The 17,751-nt window shown below is 42.7% G+C and overlaps 1 protein-coding gene across 1 annotated transcript; it reads left to right on the forward strand.

Annotated features, from left to right (window-relative positions):
• Nucleotides 1-1,634: 1,634 nt before the first annotated feature.
• LOC145508907 (olfactory receptor 10H1-like) lies at nt 1,635-14,736 on the forward strand. Its single transcript, XM_081496677.1, has 2 exons — nt 1,635-1,744; nt 12,222-14,736. Exon 2 carries the CDS (start codon nt 12,497-12,499, stop codon nt 13,076-13,078), a length of 582 nt encoding a protein of 193 aa, XP_081352803.1. The 5' UTR covers nt 1,635-1,744; nt 12,222-12,496; the 3' UTR covers nt 13,079-14,736.
• Nucleotides 14,737-17,751: the final 3,015 nt, after the last annotated feature.

Below are 17,751 nucleotides of genomic sequence, written 5' to 3' on the forward strand. Positions count from 1 at the left end.
GGGTGTTATTAATTATAATGCACTATAAAATTCAGACATTAGTTCCTATATATATTTAAGCTCTTCACAAAACAATATTAAACATGTCTTTTCAAGTACATAGAGGACTTTATAACAAAATTTTACCTTATTTTCAGATATAGAGAAATCCTCCATCTACTTCAAAGTATAAATAATATATAGATTATAATGCACTAAGGTTGGAAATCACTGGAGAAAGAATAGCTTTCCAAATCCATAAGTTAGAAGGATGTAGTATTAACCTCTTGCTTCAGTAGCAAGTCATAAAATAAATGAAGAGGTATTTATAAAAAATAATTTAAGCATCAAATGTCAATTTAAAAAAAACCTAAAACATACCTTGAAGGGAATATGCAATTTTATATATTAAGAAATATATATATATATATATATATATATATATATATATATATAAAGAAACTTTACCCAGAAAAGCATGCTTACTACAACTAAAATCAAGTGATAAAAACTAATAAGATAGAAACAGGAGAAAATGCCAGTGAGAAAGCATAAAATTAAAATTGGGAGACAACTACAGAAATATGGATATTTAAAATGAATAAAAATAGTAAGAAAAATGTAAGTTAAGAAATTGAAATAAAAGATGAATAAATTCTCAGGAATAAAAAATTCCAAAACTGGTGCAAAAAGAAAAATAGAGACCCTGGGTATTCAAAAACATTCTAAAGAAATTGAAATGTTAAAAGTTTTCCCCTTCCTATAATTATCAGCCCCAGTGGGTTTATGAATGTGCACTCATATACCTTTTAGGAACAATTGATTAATATCTTACACATATTCTTCAAATAAAAGAAAAAATGGAAAAAATGGAAATCTGCTGAGCTCATTTCATCAGGTTAATGCAATCTTGATTCTAAAACCAGGTAAAAATGTTATAAGAAATGACAGTTACTGGCCCAATTTACCTATCAATTATTGATTTTGAAATCTATTTATGACATCACCTAATCAATGAAATGATGTATTAAAATTAGTAAATTAAGATCAAGTGGTGTTGATTTATCCCATTAATGACAAAATGGTTTGTATCATGTGGTTCACATAAATAAATTAAAAAAAATAATGTAAGTATTTTGACCAAGGAAAAAATGTATTTTCTTAAATTCAATTTCTATTTCTGATATTTTAAATGTTCATGTAATAATTGCCTGTAATGTGGGAGACCTGAGTTCTATCCTTGGGTCAGGAAGATCTCCTGGGGAATGGCAACCCACTCCAGTATTCTTGCCTGGAGAATCCCATGGACAGAGGAGCCTGCAGACTACAGTCCATGGGGTTGCTAAGAGTCAGGATTGAGCAGCTAATACTTCCTTACCTTACTTTAGGTGTACAACATAATGATTTCCCATATGTTTGTCTATTTATGATTTCTAAAAGCCCCTTTGCAACATGAAATTGAAGGGGACTTTCTTAGCTGGATAAAGAACACATCCTACAAACCTAGCGAATAGTATACTATGTGGGGACCTTTACATACATTATTTTTTTTTAATAAATTTGTTTATTTTAGTTGAGGGCTAATTACTTTACAATATTGTAGTGATTTTTGCCATACATTGACATGAATCAGCCATGGGTTACATTTTATAATCAGGAAGAAGCCAAGGATACTCACTGTCTCTGCTGGTCTTTAACATGGAACTGAAAGTCATGTACGAGGCTACAAGGAAAGAGAGGAAGAAGATACAGGAAGACTGAAGTGGTGAGAACTGATCACCTGTCTGGAAAGATTAGAGAATCAAGATGTAATACGTTAGAACCATAGGACAGTGCAGTGATGCAGAAGGCAAGATTAGCTTCCCAAAACCACAGCATTTCTTGTGCCCTTAAATCAGTAGTTATTATCAAAATTTAGATTTTAAGTAAAAAGTAAGACAACAGTCTCAACTGATACAGATGATATAGAAACAGTTCTCAAGCATTTTGGCCTCAGGATGCCTTTATGCTGAAAAATTATTGAGGCTCCTTGATGAAAGTGAAAGAGGAGAGTGAAAAAGTTGGCTTAAAGCTCAACATTTAGAAAACTAAGATCATGGCATCCAGTCCCATCACTTCATGGGAAATAGATGGGGAAACAGTGGAAACAGTGGCTGACTTTATTTTTCTGGGCTCCAAAATCACTACAGATGGTGATTGCAGCCATGAAATTAAAAGACGCTTACTCCTTGGAAGGAAAGTTATGACCAACCTAGACAGTATATTAAAAAGCAGAGACATTACTTTGCCAACAAAGGTCCGTCTAGTCAAGGCTATGGTTTTTCCAGTGGTCATGTATGTATGTGAGAGTTGGACTATAAAGAAAGCTGAGCACCGAAGAATTGATGCTTTTGAACTGTGGTGTTGGAGAAGACTCTTGAGAGTCCCTTGGACTGCAAGGAGATCCAACCAGTCCATTCTAAAGGAGATCAATCCTGGGTGTTCATTGGTAGGACTGATGTTTAAGCTGAAACTCCAATACTTTGGTCACCTGATGCAAAGAGATGACTCATTTGAAAAGCCCCTGATGCTGGTAAAGATTGAAGGCAGGAGGAGAAGGGGACGACAGAGGATGAGATGGTTGGATGGCATCACCGACTCAATGGACATGGGTTTGGGTAAACTCCGGGAGTTGGTGATGGGCAGGGAGGCCTGGCATGCTGCAGTTCATGGGGTCGTAAAGAGTCGGACAAGATTGAGCGACTAAACTGAACTGAACTGAGAAATAAACATAAACTATGCAATACATCCAAAGACTTTAAAGCATTAATAATGTAGAAGGTGATCTGAATACTTGAAAACAGTCTACTCCCCTGAATGAGATGAGCTAATATTATCACGATGTTAATTTTTCCTAAATTATGTTGCACTAGCAATTCCAAGGAGAAGGCAATGGCAACCCACTCCAGTACTCTTGCCTGGAAAATCTCATGGACAGAGGAGCCTAGTAGGCTGCAGTCCATGGGGTCGCAAAGAGTCGGACAGGACTGAGCGACTTCACTTTCACTTTTCACTTTCACGCATTGGAGAAGGAAATGGCAACCCACTCCAGTGTTCTTGCCTGGAGAATCCCAGGGACGGTGGAGCCTGATGGGCTGCAGTCTATGGGGTTGCACAGAGTTGGACACGACTGAAGTGACTTAGCAGCAATTCCAAAGAATTGATTTTGAATGTGATGAAACTTGCCTAAAATTTCTTCTGAGAATCAAATCAATATAAAACTACAACAAACTTTTAAACATAGAGTAAACAGGAGAGGTATATCCTCTTGGATCATGAGCCACATTATGGAGTCATAGTCATTTTTAAAGAGTGATCCTGGATTAAATAGGCACCGATTAAATTGATTCTATATTTCAGAAAATACCCCTGTATGGTTCAAAACTTAATGTATATAAAGGTGGGAGCACAAATCAATGGGAAAATATAAGATTGCTTGCTACTTTCTGGTGGGGAAAAATTGTTCATTTTAGGAAGCAAAGTAAATCTGAATATCTGCCCAAGAACACATGCAAAGGTGGAATCCAGACAGATTCAAGACACAACTATGAAACACCAACTACACATCTAATAGGAGAGAGCGCAAGAGCACTGAGGAGGGCATGGCAGCCCACTCCAGCGTTCTTGCCATATTCGTGCTTGGAGAATTCTATGGACAGAGGAGCCTGGTGGCTGCAGTCCTTGGGGTTGCAAAGAGTCAGACAGGACTGAAGTGACTTAGCATGCACGCACTCAAGAGAATTGCTTTTTTGATTTTAAAAAGCACAAAATTTAAGGTGATTTTTTTTTTAAAGACATGAAAACATCAACATTAAGGACTTTTGTTCCACAAAGGAAATTATGGGTAAAGTTATCAGGCAGATGAAACTTTGTGAAAAATAATTTTCACTGTGGGAAACTGTCGATGGAATACTATCTAGAAAAATGAACAAAGAGTAAGAATCTCAGTACAGGTATGAGCAAAGAAATCATGGAAAGAGTTACACAGGCAAATGGAAAGATGCCCGGTAAAAAGGAACACGGGGAAGGAGGAAGGTAGGAAGAGAGGGACGGGTGATGGAATTTCATCGTATAACTATTCAATCCCCCAAGGTAGAAAATGCTGTGTTGACTGGATTATGGGGAAAAAGGAATACTCTTGCAATGCTGGTGAGAATGTAGAATGATGAAAATTCAGAATATACATGCTCTGTAAACCAGCAAATTTGATCCTAAGTGCTTGTCTTGATTTCTCAAACCTATTTATAGGGGAGCATTTAAGAGTTTGTTCCTTGTAGCATTGCTGTAGTAGAGGAATTGGGGAGAGGGGAGGTAAGATGGATTGGATGCAAACGTTGGAACCTCAAACAGGTGTTAGATATACACAGAGAAGTATAAAGGGATTTAAAAAATAATGTTGAGTGAATGAAGCAAAGACCAGGATGAACTTCCTACCACAATCCCTTTGGGGCATATTAAAAATTTAGCACAAGAAACTACTCTGTATGAAACTGGAACAGTGAAAGCATGTCATTACATACTTGTCAAACCCATCGAATGTACAGAGAAAGAGTGAAGGTTAATGTGAACTTGGACTTTGGTTAATTATAATGTATCTCTATTGGTTGATCAATTGTAACAAATGGACCACACGATGCAAGATGTAAAAATAGAGAAAACTATGTCTGACAGAGGAGGTTAAGTGGGAACCTGCTATACTATCTGATCAGTATTTCTATAAACCTAAAATTCCTATAGTAAAATGAAGCCGATTAATTTAAGAAATTAAAAAATTAATTTAATGGATATATACAAACTTGTCAGTTCAGTTCAGTTCAGTTCAGTCTCTCAGTTGTGTCCGACTCTTTGCGACCCCATGAATTGCAGCACGCCAGGCCTCTCTGTACATCACCAACTCTTGGAGTCTACCCAAACCCATGTCCATCGAGTCAGTGATGCCATCCAACCATCTCATCCTCTGTCGTCCCCTTCTCCTCCCGCCCCCAATCCTACCCAGCATTAGGGTCTTTTCCAATGAGTCAAACCTTCGCATGAGGTGGCCAAAGTATTGGAGTTTCAGCTTCAACATCAGACCTTCCAATGAACACCCAGGATTGATCTCTTTTAGGATGGATTGATTGGATCTCCTTGCAGTCCAAGGGACTCTCAAGAGTCTTCTCCAACACCACAGTTCAAAAGCATCAATTCTGTGGCACTCAGCTTTCTTCACCGTCCAACTCTCACATCCATACATGACCACTGGAAAAACCATAGCCTTGACTAGACGGACTTTTGTTGGCAAAGTAATGTCTCTGCTTTTAAATATGCTATCTAGTTTGGCCATAACCTTCCTTCCAAAGAGTAAGCGTCTTTTAATTTCATGGCTGCAGTCACCATCAGCAGTGATTCTGGAGCCCAAAAAAATAAAGTCTGACACTGTTTCCACTGTTTCCCCATCTATTTCCCATGAAGTGATGGGACCAGATGCCATGATCTTAGTTTTCTGAACGTTGAGCTTTAAGCCAACTTTTTCACTCTCCTCTTTCACCTTCATCAAGAGGCTCTTTAGTTCTTCTTCACTTTCTGCCATAAGGGTGGTGTCATCCGCATATCTGAGGTTATTGATATTTCTCCCAGTATTCTTGATTCCAGCTTGTGTTTCTTCCAGCCCAGCGTTTCTCATGATGTACTCTGCATATAAGTTAAATAAGCAGGGTGACAATATACAGCCTTGACGTACTCCTTTTCCTATTTGGAACCAGTTTGTTGTTCCATGTCCAGTTCAAACTTGTCAAAACATATATAAATCAAAGGGTACACATGAAGTGTTTTCAAGTGTTTGTTGAAACAAAAAGGCAATGGGATGAAAGAAAGGGAATTAATTCATGAAATATGAGGAGGACCTCACACAAACCAATGATGATCAAAAGCCATAAACTGGAAATATCATTGCTCAAACCTCTGCACCTGAACTCAGTCATAAAATTAGAAGAAAATTTTATGAATAATTTGAGCCACATTGCTATCCATAGCTCCTGAACTCCTGGCTCTGAGACAGCCCTCCCATCCCTGACATAACTGGACCCCTAGCCATTTCATTAGGACGTCGTCTCTAAGAATCCCTCACAGTAGCAGTCATCTGGAACGTGGAGGACATAGAATCATCAGGACAGTGAGGAACTTGGCAGGAGTTTGGGGTGCTCTTTAGAGTGAGGAAGACTGCATTTGGGACCTGAAAAACACGTCCTCTGACCACCTAATCAAGCTCCCCACCCAGAAGCCAAGACACTGGCATCAACTGCCTTCCATGCTTCATCCCTCCCTTCACTCAGCATTCTCTTTCCCTACTAAGTAGTTCTGGGTTTCTCCAGCTCCCCTGCATCCTTATGGCTCCATCTCCTTTTTCCTAGACTGCTGCCCCAGGTTCCTCCCGTGTGCCCTTCTCTGGTCCTACTCTACTCTGACTTCTAGAGTGAATTTTCTGAAATATGCCCAGGGTCTGCAGTCATCAGGCGCAGGGTTCAAATTCAAAGAACTTTGCAGGGTTGATCCACCCCTCCCCAACTGAGAGTACACAGAGATCTGCCTCCAGTGGATCCATGAAGTTCACCTAAGGGCTTAGGTGCTTGTGCTCAGTCATGTCTGACTCTTTGCAACCCGTGGACTGCCAGGTTCCTCTGTCCATGGGATTTTTCAGGTAAGAATTTTGGAGTGGGTTGCCATTTCCTTCTCCAGGGGATCTTCTCTATGCAGGGATCGAACCCATGTCTCCTGCGGCTCCTGCATCACAGGCAGCTTCTTTACCCGCTAATCCATCGGGGAAGCCCACATAAAGGCTTAAAGTTTACCTAAGAAATGTAGTTATCACTGACTGAGAGACTGTGTTCCTTCTGATCTGGTTTGTTGTCATCCTTCTGTACTTGATACATTACCAGCTGACCCCACTCTAAACTCGTGGTCTCTGACCCCAGTGGAGGACTTAGTCCCTCCACAGTTCCCCCCAGGAGGCTGATTTAACTTCCACTCTTTTCTCCAGCCCTTATGTCACCCTGCAGTCTACCTTTCCACCTCCTGCATGGTGGAACACCCTGATTATTCAGGCTGGCCTCTCCCATCTTCTCTAATAGGTGGACAGAATTCTGTCTCCTTTGGTCTCATGGAGGAGTGCTTGTGCACCAGTGCTGAGCAAACATCAGACACATCACAGGAGTGAAGCCTGCTCACACTTCTGTCTCCTCCAGAGCCTCCCCTCCAGGTTAGCAGGGACCACTCCGGGCCAGAGCAGCACAGAGCAACCAAGACAAGATAACCCAGAACAGGATTTCTCAGCTTTAGCACTAGTGATGTTTGTTTCTGTTCTGCAAACTTTAAACTTTTTATTTTGTATTGAGGTATAGCCAATTGACAATGCTGTGGCAGTTTCAGGGGAACAGAGAATGAATTCAGCCATGCACATACATGTATCCATTCTCCCCCACGGGCTTCCTTGGTGGTTTAGATGGTAAAGAATTAGCTCACAGTGTGGGAGACCCAGTTCAGTCTCTGGGTTGGGAAGATCCCCTGGAGAAGGAAATGGCTACACACTCCAGTATTCTTGCCTGGCGAATTCCATGGACAGAGAAGCCTGGTGGGCTACAGTCCATGAGGTTGCAGAGTTGGGCACAATTGAGCAACTAACACTTTCGCTTTTACTTTCACTGGCTTCAATTCACCAGAGGCCCGTAGCATCCTCTCCCCACCATAAATTCTGATGACCAAAAAGCTTCAGATTTGTCCAGATGTCCACCATGGGGCAGATTCATCCTGGGTTGACAACTGCTGACCTAGAAGCTGCAAAGGACACTTAAGCTAAGGGAGAAGAAGGGACCCAGAGTGGGCAAAATGAGAAGACCCCGAGCAGCTTTCCAAGACCAAGCTCCTCTCTTACGACTCTTCCCCAGCCCCGATCTCATCCCCAGGCTGAGAATTGCTGCTCACAATGGTAGATTCTGCCTCCGTAGCGTTCTGTCCTGGTTTCCCTCTGCCTGGGCTGCCTCTTCCAAGAAATGGTCAGTAGGGGTGAGCAGAAGCTCTCCTGCTTGTTGCTGTCAGCAGCACCCACAGGCAGGTGTGGAGTGAGACCTAGAAGCTCCCAAACGTGATATACAGTGTGCTTTATCCCTGCTGCAGCCTCCAGCAGGCTGTTCCCAAGAGCATCTTCATGGAACCAATGGCAAGGGCAGTCCTCAGGGTCTGGATAAGCTGAGTGGGACCTCAGGGGGAGCTTCTGGGATCTTCAGTCTCATCTATTCACACACAACAGAGATTCCCTGCTGTCTCTCTCTACCCAGTGTGATGGCAGCCCCTGCTGAGGGCTGAGCTCTCAGTCTTGGGGGATACGGGGCTGGATACAGATGCCCTCAACCCCTTGGGGGTAAAGAAAGGGTCAGAGGGAAGTCAGGAACTGGAGGAGCCCAGAGTAAGAATCCATGGCTGTGCCCTTGGGTGAGGCCAGTTGGGAAGTTGTCCAGAATAAGGATACTTTGGAGCTGGCTCCTAGGGAGTGGCTTCTCTTGCATAAGATAAGTGCTCAATGTCTTCTACCCACACTGGAAAGCCCCACCTCTCCTCTCCATCTAGCTCTGCCCTGTTCCTGATGTCCTGGTGATCCAGGTCAGAAAGTCTTGTTACTGAGTCCAAGTGTGCTCTGGACTATCGCCGCACATAGGCCAATGAATCCTAGAGAGGAGGTGTTGAGGCAAGGAAGAAACTTTAATTGGGGAGCCAGCAGACCCAGAAGATGGCAGTCTAGCACCTCAAAATAACCATATTATTGGGGTCTGGATGCCAGATTCTTTTACAGATTAGAGATGGGATGTGAAGAAACAATGTAAAAAGGCCATTAATCTTGCAAATTTCTCCTAGAATGACAAGCCTCAGGCAGGGGATATGTTAATTTCTTCCTTCCTGCCATCCACTGGTGGACAGGATTCTGAAAAAACTTTAGTTTAACAGTCAGGCAGAGGGGCAGGATTCTCTGAGGCAAACCATTCTGTATGATTATAATAACAAAAGCAATGAAAGGCAAGTCAAAGAAACAGTTCCACCAGGGAGTCAGAATTGGCTTCCTCCCTGCAGAAGTCTGACATTAGCATAAGACTCTTTATGATAAAATATAAACATTTGATCTTTTGGTCTTTATCCCTGGTTCCTGACTCTCAGTTCCGGAAACTGTTAGTATCTCAGGAGTGATCAAAGTGTCTTTTTTTATACTGATGAGATGACTAGTGACTGGAGGCCCCAAGGTAGCTTTCTGGGGATGGTTTCCAGAAAGATTAAGGCAAGATTAAAATGTTGAAACTTTCACCCCACTCCCTTAGACCTCCAGACTGAGGAGAGGAGCTGCAGATTGAGACAGCCACCAAAGGTCAAGGATTTAATCAATCATGACTCTGTGATAAATCTTTATAGAAACTCCCTAAACAACAGGATTTGGAGAGTTTCTAGGTGGTGAACAGAGGAAGGTGCTAGGAAGGTGTGGTGTATCCGGAGAAGGATGGAAACTCTTCACTCCTTACCTTGGAATTTGTCTTATGCTTTCCTTCGATTTGTCTGTGCCTAAGTTGCATCTTCAATAACAAACTAGTACATAGGTGGCCCGTGGTAAAGAACCCGCCTAATGATGCAGGAGACACAGATTTGATCCCTGGGTCTAGAAGGTCCCCTGGAGAAGGAAGTGGCAACCCACTCCCATATCTTTGCCTGGAGAATCCCATGGACAGAGGAGCCTGGCAGGCTACAGTTCATAGGATCACAAAGAGTCAGGCATGACTGAGAGACTGAGCACACACAATAGCAATGAAAGAAATTTTCTGAATTCTATAAATCATTTTAGCAAAGTGTAGAACCTGAAAGTGGGGGGTGGGTTGTGGAAACATCCAACTTTCTAGCCTGGACTGGTGGCTGAAGTGGGAGCAGTCTTGTGGAACTGAGCCCTTCTCCTGTGAATTCTGATACCAACTCCAGGTAGTTGTATGTGCATGTGTGTGCTCAGTCCCTCAGTTGTGTCTGATTCTTTGCAAGCCTATGAACTGTTGCCCACCAGGCTCCTCTGTCCGTGGGATTTTCCAGGCAAGGAGACTGGAGTGGGTTGCCATTTCCTACTCTAGGGGATCTTCCCAATCCAGGGATCGAACCTCTGTCTCAGTGTAAGAATTGAACTATAGGACACCACTGGTGTCCAGAGAGTTGGAGAACTGATCCTTAGTGTAGAAATAGAAGCCACACATTTAATGCCGTAAGTGCTCAGCAACACTGTCTGCTCAGCCTCTGTAATCAGCCTCAAATCTGGCCACTCAACTCATCCAGGAAGCCCTCAGCTATCTCCCCTCCACCTCTCTGCACCACTCTCTACATCTCCCCACATCCATTCCTGCCCTCAGCAGCTTACTACCCTCAGAGCATTCAGAAAGAGCTCTCCACAAAGAAGAATCTGATCCTGCTGCTTGTGCTGGAAACCAACTGCTTGGTACAACCACCTTGGAAAACTGGATTGGCAGTATCTATTGCAGATGAATTGTAGATCTTCACTATGATTCAGTAATCTAGGTACAGACTCAAGAGAACAACACATAAGTATTATCCACTAAAGGACATGTTCTAAACTTTCACAGCAATGCCATTCATGGGAACCCCAGAGTGGAAACAACCCAAATGTCTATGAATATGTTCATATCATAGAATATTGTACAACTTTTTTTTTTTGTAAGTGTATTTAAAACATTTACAGGCAATGCAGTGGTTTGATATATTTGTATATTATAAAACAATCACTGAAATAAGATCAGTTACCATGTGTTATCTCTTCATATTTTCTTTTAGCCTCTCCACATGCTTTATAATCCACTGGGCTTCCCAGATGGCACTAATGGTAAAGAATCCACTTACCAGTGCAGGAGATGCAAGAGACATGGCTTCGTTCCCTGGATAGGAAAGATCCGCTGGAGAAACAAATGGCAACCCACTCCAGTATTCTTGCCTGGAAAATTCCGATAGAGGAGCCTGGTGGAGACCCCCTGGTCCATGGGGTCACAAGGAGTGGGACATGACTGAGTGACTGAGCACAACACACACAACACACAGCCTCTGAATTACCAATGACTTAAATTTCTAGTATTAAATAGTATAGTGAAATTACTCTTTTTATTAAAAAGCGGAGCATCTAAGCTTACTTCTCACATGTACCTGATTTGACTCTCATTTCTCAGAGCAGCTGAGATGAGGAAAGACCACTATTGATGTAAACATTTAAAGTTCAAGCCAAATAAACAAATAAATAAATAAAATAAAAATTTATGGACCCCTATTGCCATGGAAACAAGCTCTTCAAGGAGAACTCAGCATCTTGTATGTTGTTGCTGTTGTTCAGTCACTCAGTTATGTCCGACTATTTGCGACCCCATGGACTGCAGCACACCACCTGCTTCATATTCCAGAAACCCTCAGTTATATCTAACCTTTCACGGTTCACCAGACATACCATTGTGCCCAAATGCATCATGCCTATGTCACTCTTAACCTTTATGCTTGCTGTCTCTTCTTCCTAGAAACTCCTCTCCCACCTGCGTACCTCACCTGGATCACACCTCCTTACCCTTCAGGTCTCACTTTAGATGCCACTCCCATCCAGAAACCTTTGTTAAGCCACAGACCAGTCTTTGATCTACTGTTAGCTCTCACAGGCTCTTAGGCTTTCCTCATCACACCTTGGGCCACTCTGTGTTGTCACCTTTGGTTACATGACAGCTTCCCCACTGGGCCACAAGAAGATGAGTGCTGAAAGTGAAAGAGCTAGTGACTCAGTCGTGTCTGACTCTGTGACTCCATGGACCATATCCCTCCAGGCTCCTCTGTCCATGGGATTTCCCAGGCGAGAATACTGGCGTGGGTTGCATTTCCTCCTCCAGGGGATCTTCCCCACTCAGGGATCAAAACCTGGTCTCTTGCATTGCAGGTGGATTCTTTACCATCTGAGTCATCAGGTCAACTCTGTCCTTGGTTATTGCTGGATACTAGTCCCTAAAATGTTTCCACATTAAATAATTATTTAATAAGCTTTTGTGACTATATAAATAAGGGCAAGTGCTGTAAGTGTTGCAGAGAAAAGCAAATTCTGACTTCATGTTGGAACTGTTTCTTTGACTTGCTTTTCATTGCTTTTGTTTTTCTAATCATACATGTTGAAGCCGAAACTCCAATACTTTGGCCACCTCATGCGAAGAGTTGACTCATTGGAAAAGACCCTAATGCTGGGTAAGATTGGGGGCAGGAGGAGAAGGGGACGACAGAGGATGAGATGGTTGGATGGCATCACTGACTTGATGGACATGGGTTTGGGTATACTCTGGGAGTTGGTGATGGACAGAGAGGCCTGGCGTGCTGCAATTCATGGGATCACAAAGAGTCAGACACGACTGAGCGACTGAACTGAACTGAACTGAACTCCTTCCTGCTCACGGTCATGGGCTATGACCGCTACATGGCCATCTGCCATCCCCTGCGCTACAACGGGCTCATGAGTCCCCATGGCTGTGTCTGCCTGGTGGCCTGGTCCTGGGCTGGAGGCTCAGTCATGGGGTTGATGGTGACATCTGCCATTTTCCACCTCACCTTCTGTGGCTCTAATGTGATCCATCATTTTGGCTGCCATGTGCCACCTCTCTTCAAGTTGGCCTGTGGGGACAACGTCTCTACTGTGGCCATGGGTGTGGGGCTGGTGTGTATCACCACCCTGCTGGGAAGCTGTCTCGTCATCCTCCTGTCTTACGCCTTCATCGTGGCCGCCATCTTGAGGATCCCTTCAGCGGAGGGCTGGCACAAAGCCTTCTCCACGTGTGCGTCCCACCTCACCGTGGTGGTCGTGCACTACGGCTTTGCCTCTGTCATCTACCTCAAGCCCAAGAGCCCCCAGTCTCTGGAAGGAGACACGCTGATGGGCATCACCTACACGGTCCTCACTCCCTTCCTGAGCCCCGTCATCTTCAGTCTCAGAAACAAGGAGTTGAAGATCACCATGAAGAAGACCTTCCTCAGCAAGCTCTAGCCAGAAAAAAAAATGTGATTATCTGGGAGGAATTCCTTGGAACTGACTAGACTGTGTTACCAGATGCTACCATCAGAGATGGCACCTGTAAGCATGTAATAACCTGTGTTTGTCTGATGCTTTATGGTTTACAGGGACATTTGTAGGCTATATCTATGTGTTTGCAAAAATGATTAAACAGTGTCATACATATATGCAGGGTGGAAAGATGTATGAGATGATAATACACAGAAAGTCAGATTCACTGATTTCCCATCTGTTGCAGAGCACTTTGTCAGGTACCATTAAACTTGGAATTTGTTCTTTTCCTGTGAGAAAGCAGGGTGGTGTAATTACTTCCATCAGCATAAACCCATAGTGCCAAGAGAAATGTAAGATATCAGGGCTCCACCTTCTTGTAGGCAGCAACAAGTAGCTACATCACAAGTATTTTGAGGCTACGGTAGACTAAACCAGATTACAGCAGAGGAGAGTGAAGCACTCTAACATCAGCATTGCTGATCTGTGCAGTTGCAGTTAGCAATGATAATATGCAGGTGGCGCTAGTGATAAAGAATCCGCCCGCAATGCAGGAGACACAAAATACTCAGGTTTGATGGATCCCTAGGTGGGAAATATCCCCTGGAGGAGGAAATGGCAATCACTCCAGTATTCTTGCCTGGAAAATTTCATGGACAGAGGAGCCTGGCAGGCTATAGTCGATGGAGGGCTGCAAAGAGTTGGACATGATGACTGAGCAGCAACCCACCACCAATGTGTAGATTCAGAAAAAGTTGAGGAAATCTCCATGTTTCAAGTGTGAATCTCAAGCAGCTGCAGAGAGACAGAGAAGTCTGTATAACTAGTTTGAGGGAAAAAGTCCCATCGTGGGAAATTGCCTGCCGTGTTAAGAGTGTGAAGTGGCACAGCCACCAGGGGGAACCCTTTGTTGAATCACAATAGTGAGTGCAGAGCTCAAAATGAAGGTATATCTCATGGTCACATCAGTTTAAATATCTCCATTTGCACTAAGGGGGATTTCAGGTGACTCTTGAGAGTCCCTTGGACAGCAAGGAGATCAAACCAGTCAATCCTAAAGGAAATCAATCCTGAATATTCATTGGAAGGACTGATGCTGAAGCTTGAAGCTCCAATACTTTTGCCACCTGATGTGAAGAGCTGACTCACTGGAAAATACCCCGATGCTAGGAAAGATTGAAGGCAAAAGGAGAAGGGGATAGCAGAGGATGAGATGGTTAGATAGCATCACTGACTCAATGGACATCAATTTGAGAAAACTCCAGGAGACAGTGGAAGACAGAGGAGCCTGGTGTGCTGCAGTCCATAGGGTCACAAAGAGCTGGACATGACTTAGTGACTGAACAACAACAACATCTTCCCACCTCCATGTCCACTCATCCATTCTCTACATCTGCATCTCTATTCCTGTCCTGAAAATAGGTTCATCTGTACCATTTTTCTAGATTCTACATATTTGCATTAATATGCAATGTTTTTCTTTCTGACTACTTCACTCTGTATGATAGACTCTCACTCCAATCACTCTGTATGATAGACTCTCACTCCAATCAAGTCTTTACAAATGACCAAATTTTGTTCCTTTTTATGACTGAGTAATGCTGCAGCACGAGTTCCAATAAAGCCTTGCTTGAATTTTTTACCTGACCTCTTCTCAGTTTCTAATGACCCACTCCAGTATTCTTGGGCTTCCCTTGTGGCTCAGCTGGTAAAGAATCCGCCTGCAATGTGAGAGACCTGGGTTTGATCCTTGGGTTGGGAAGATCCCCTGAATAAGGGGAAGGCTACCCACTGCAGTATTCTGGCCTGGAGAATTCCATGGGGTCACAAAGAGTCAGACACAACTGGGCGAATTTCAGTTCAACTGAGTCCAAGAACCTGGATCGGTAACACAACCAGTAGATGAACAAGATAGTGTTTATTGCAGCATAGTGATTATAGGCAGTAATACTATTATAAACTTCAAAGTTGTTAAGACACTATTCCCACTACAAAAAAATAAAGAGATAATTATGTGATACAATAGAGGTGTTATTAGCAAACACTACAGTGGTGTTTTGCGGAAAGGTTTCACTTTCGTCTCAGGTTCAAAGGATTTGTTAACAAAATAAGCCACTCCTATATACAAATAAATAACGCAAATATTTCTTAGAGAATTATCTTGCTTACTTTCAACATACTAATTAAAAGAAAAGAGAAATAGAAAGAGCAGAGCATCACCAAATTGGGTTCTGACCAACATCCAGACTTAAACAGCACTGGGAAGCCCTGTGTCACAGCACATCTGGAATCCCAACTGGGAAAGGGTCCCAGGCAGTGTGTCCACTCCGTGGGTGAGATTTCCAAGATTGCAGTGGTGGTGGTGGTGGGGGGTGGTTTCCTGCTTATAATCCCAAGATGGTTGAAAACTGATATCATCATCAGTCTGTGACCAAATTGTGGCTCTGGTTTCATGTTAATGCTGTTTGTTTTGTTGTGTAAAACTTGGAATGTTGCCAAGCCTGGGGCTTGGTTGGAGGGGGCTTGGTTGAGCCCCCTCCAAGGGCTCAACAACCTCAAGATTTCTCCCTCATCTTATCTAAGGTGCTTCAAGTCTTGTACTCACAGCAGGCTCATCATCATCATCATCACCATCACTCCCAGTCGGGGCAGTGTCCAGGCAGGTTAGAAGCAAGATCAGAGGCCTGCTCTGCTTTGTCTCTGAAGCCTAAACAAGACTATTCACTTAATTTCCCCAAGAAGTGGTAACCATATTGCAGTATATAAATAGATCAAATCAGCACATTGTATACCTTAAACTTATACAATGTTATATGTCAATTATACCTCAATTTCTTTTGCAGTGTAGTTTATTAACAATGTTGTGTTAGCTTCTGGTGTGCAGCAAAGTGATTCAGTTATACTATACATGTATCTATTCTTTCTGAAGCTCTTCTCCCATTTAGATTGTTACATAATACATCTCAATTTTTAAAAAGCTTCCTTGAAGTATTTAAATTGTTTCCAAATATGAATTTATGGTTTTTTTGTTTTTACTTATTTATTTTATTGGGATGAAAATTACTTTACAATATTGTGATGGCTTTTGCCATACATCAACATGAATCGGCCATAGGCATACATGTGTCCCTTCCCTCCTGAAACCCAGGGGCTCCCACCTCCCTCCCCATCCAATGAAGAAGGAAGTTGTGGTACATATACACAATGGAATATTACTTTGCTATAAAAAGAATTCATTTGAGTCAGTCCTAATGAGGTGGATGAACCTAGAGCCTTTTATACAGAGTGAAGTAAGTTAGAAAGAGAAAGACAAATATCATATATTAATGCATATATATGGAATCTAGAAAGATGGTACCAACGATCCTATGTTCAGGGCAGCAAAGGAGACACAGGCATAAAGAACAGACTTGTGGACAAGTGGGAGGAGAGGGTGGGATGATTTGAGATAATGGCATTGAAACATGTACATTACCATATGTAAAATAGATAGTCAGTGGGAGTTTGATGTATGCATTTATTTTAAAATAACTTTATAATATTTAATGAACACTAGTTATGGTGATTCTGTTATACACAGCAACAACTGTAATTAAAAAAACATAAGCAATTAATTAGACAAAGTAGCCAAAGTTAAAGGAAAAGAAAATATGTGTATTTACGTTTAAGTTGATGGGCTTCCCTGGTAGCTCATCTGGTAAAAACCTGACTGCAATGCAGGAGACCCTGGTTTGACTCCTGGGTTGGGAAGATACCCTGGAGAAGGGATAGGCTACCCACTTCAGTATTCTTGGTCTTCGCTGGTGGCTCAGACGGTAAAGAATCTGTCTGCAATGAGGGAGACCTGGGTTCGATCCCTGGGTTGGGTAGATCCCCTGGAGGAGGGCATGGCAACCCACTCCAGTATTCTTCCCTGGAGGATCCCTTAGACAGAGCAGTCTGGCAGCCTGCAGTCCCTAGGGTTGCACAAAGTTGGATATGACTGAGGGACTAAACGCACACACACGTTTAAGTTGAATAGTAAATTATCCTAAAATTATCCTCATTTGTCCTAAAGTTGAATTCAGTCCTTCTTTATAACTTGAGCAGTAAAAACCTCTCATGTTAACATGAAGTGTGAGGATGTGGAAACAAGTCCAGTCAAAACTGGAGAACCCTGAGCAGCTTCTTTTGCAGAATATAAGGCAAGTTTCCTGTTATTTTTCACATGTTATCTCATTACATATGTGAATGAACCTCACAAAGAGGGATCAGGGCAGATAAACTCACACCCACTCCATCTGATAGAGGGGAGACTGAGGCTCAGAATGGTTGTATGACTCATCCAAGGTCACTCAACTTAGGCTTCCAATGTTTGTCTTTCCATCCAACCCTTCACACATCACTTTCCTGCAATATGATATATTCACCTCTTAGAATGGGCTTCCCAGGTGGCATTATGGTAAAGAATCTGCCTGCCAACAGGGATGCAAGAGACATGGGTTTGACCCCTGGGTTGAGAAGATCCCCTAGAGAAGGAAATGGCAACCCACTCCAGTATTCTTGCCTGGAAAAGTCCATGGACACAGGAGCCTGGAGGGCTGCAGTCCATGGGAGTGCAAAGAGTGGCACATGACTGAAGCATTCATGCAACCTTCACACTTAGAGAAAAGTTG

Source organism: Giraffa tippelskirchi, chromosome 6 (assembly GCF_054371585.1).
Source record: "Giraffa tippelskirchi isolate mGirTip1 chromosome 6, T2T-mGirTip1v1.2.pri, whole genome shotgun sequence".
Lineage (NCBI taxonomy): Eukaryota > Metazoa > Chordata > Mammalia > Artiodactyla > Giraffidae > Giraffa > Giraffa tippelskirchi.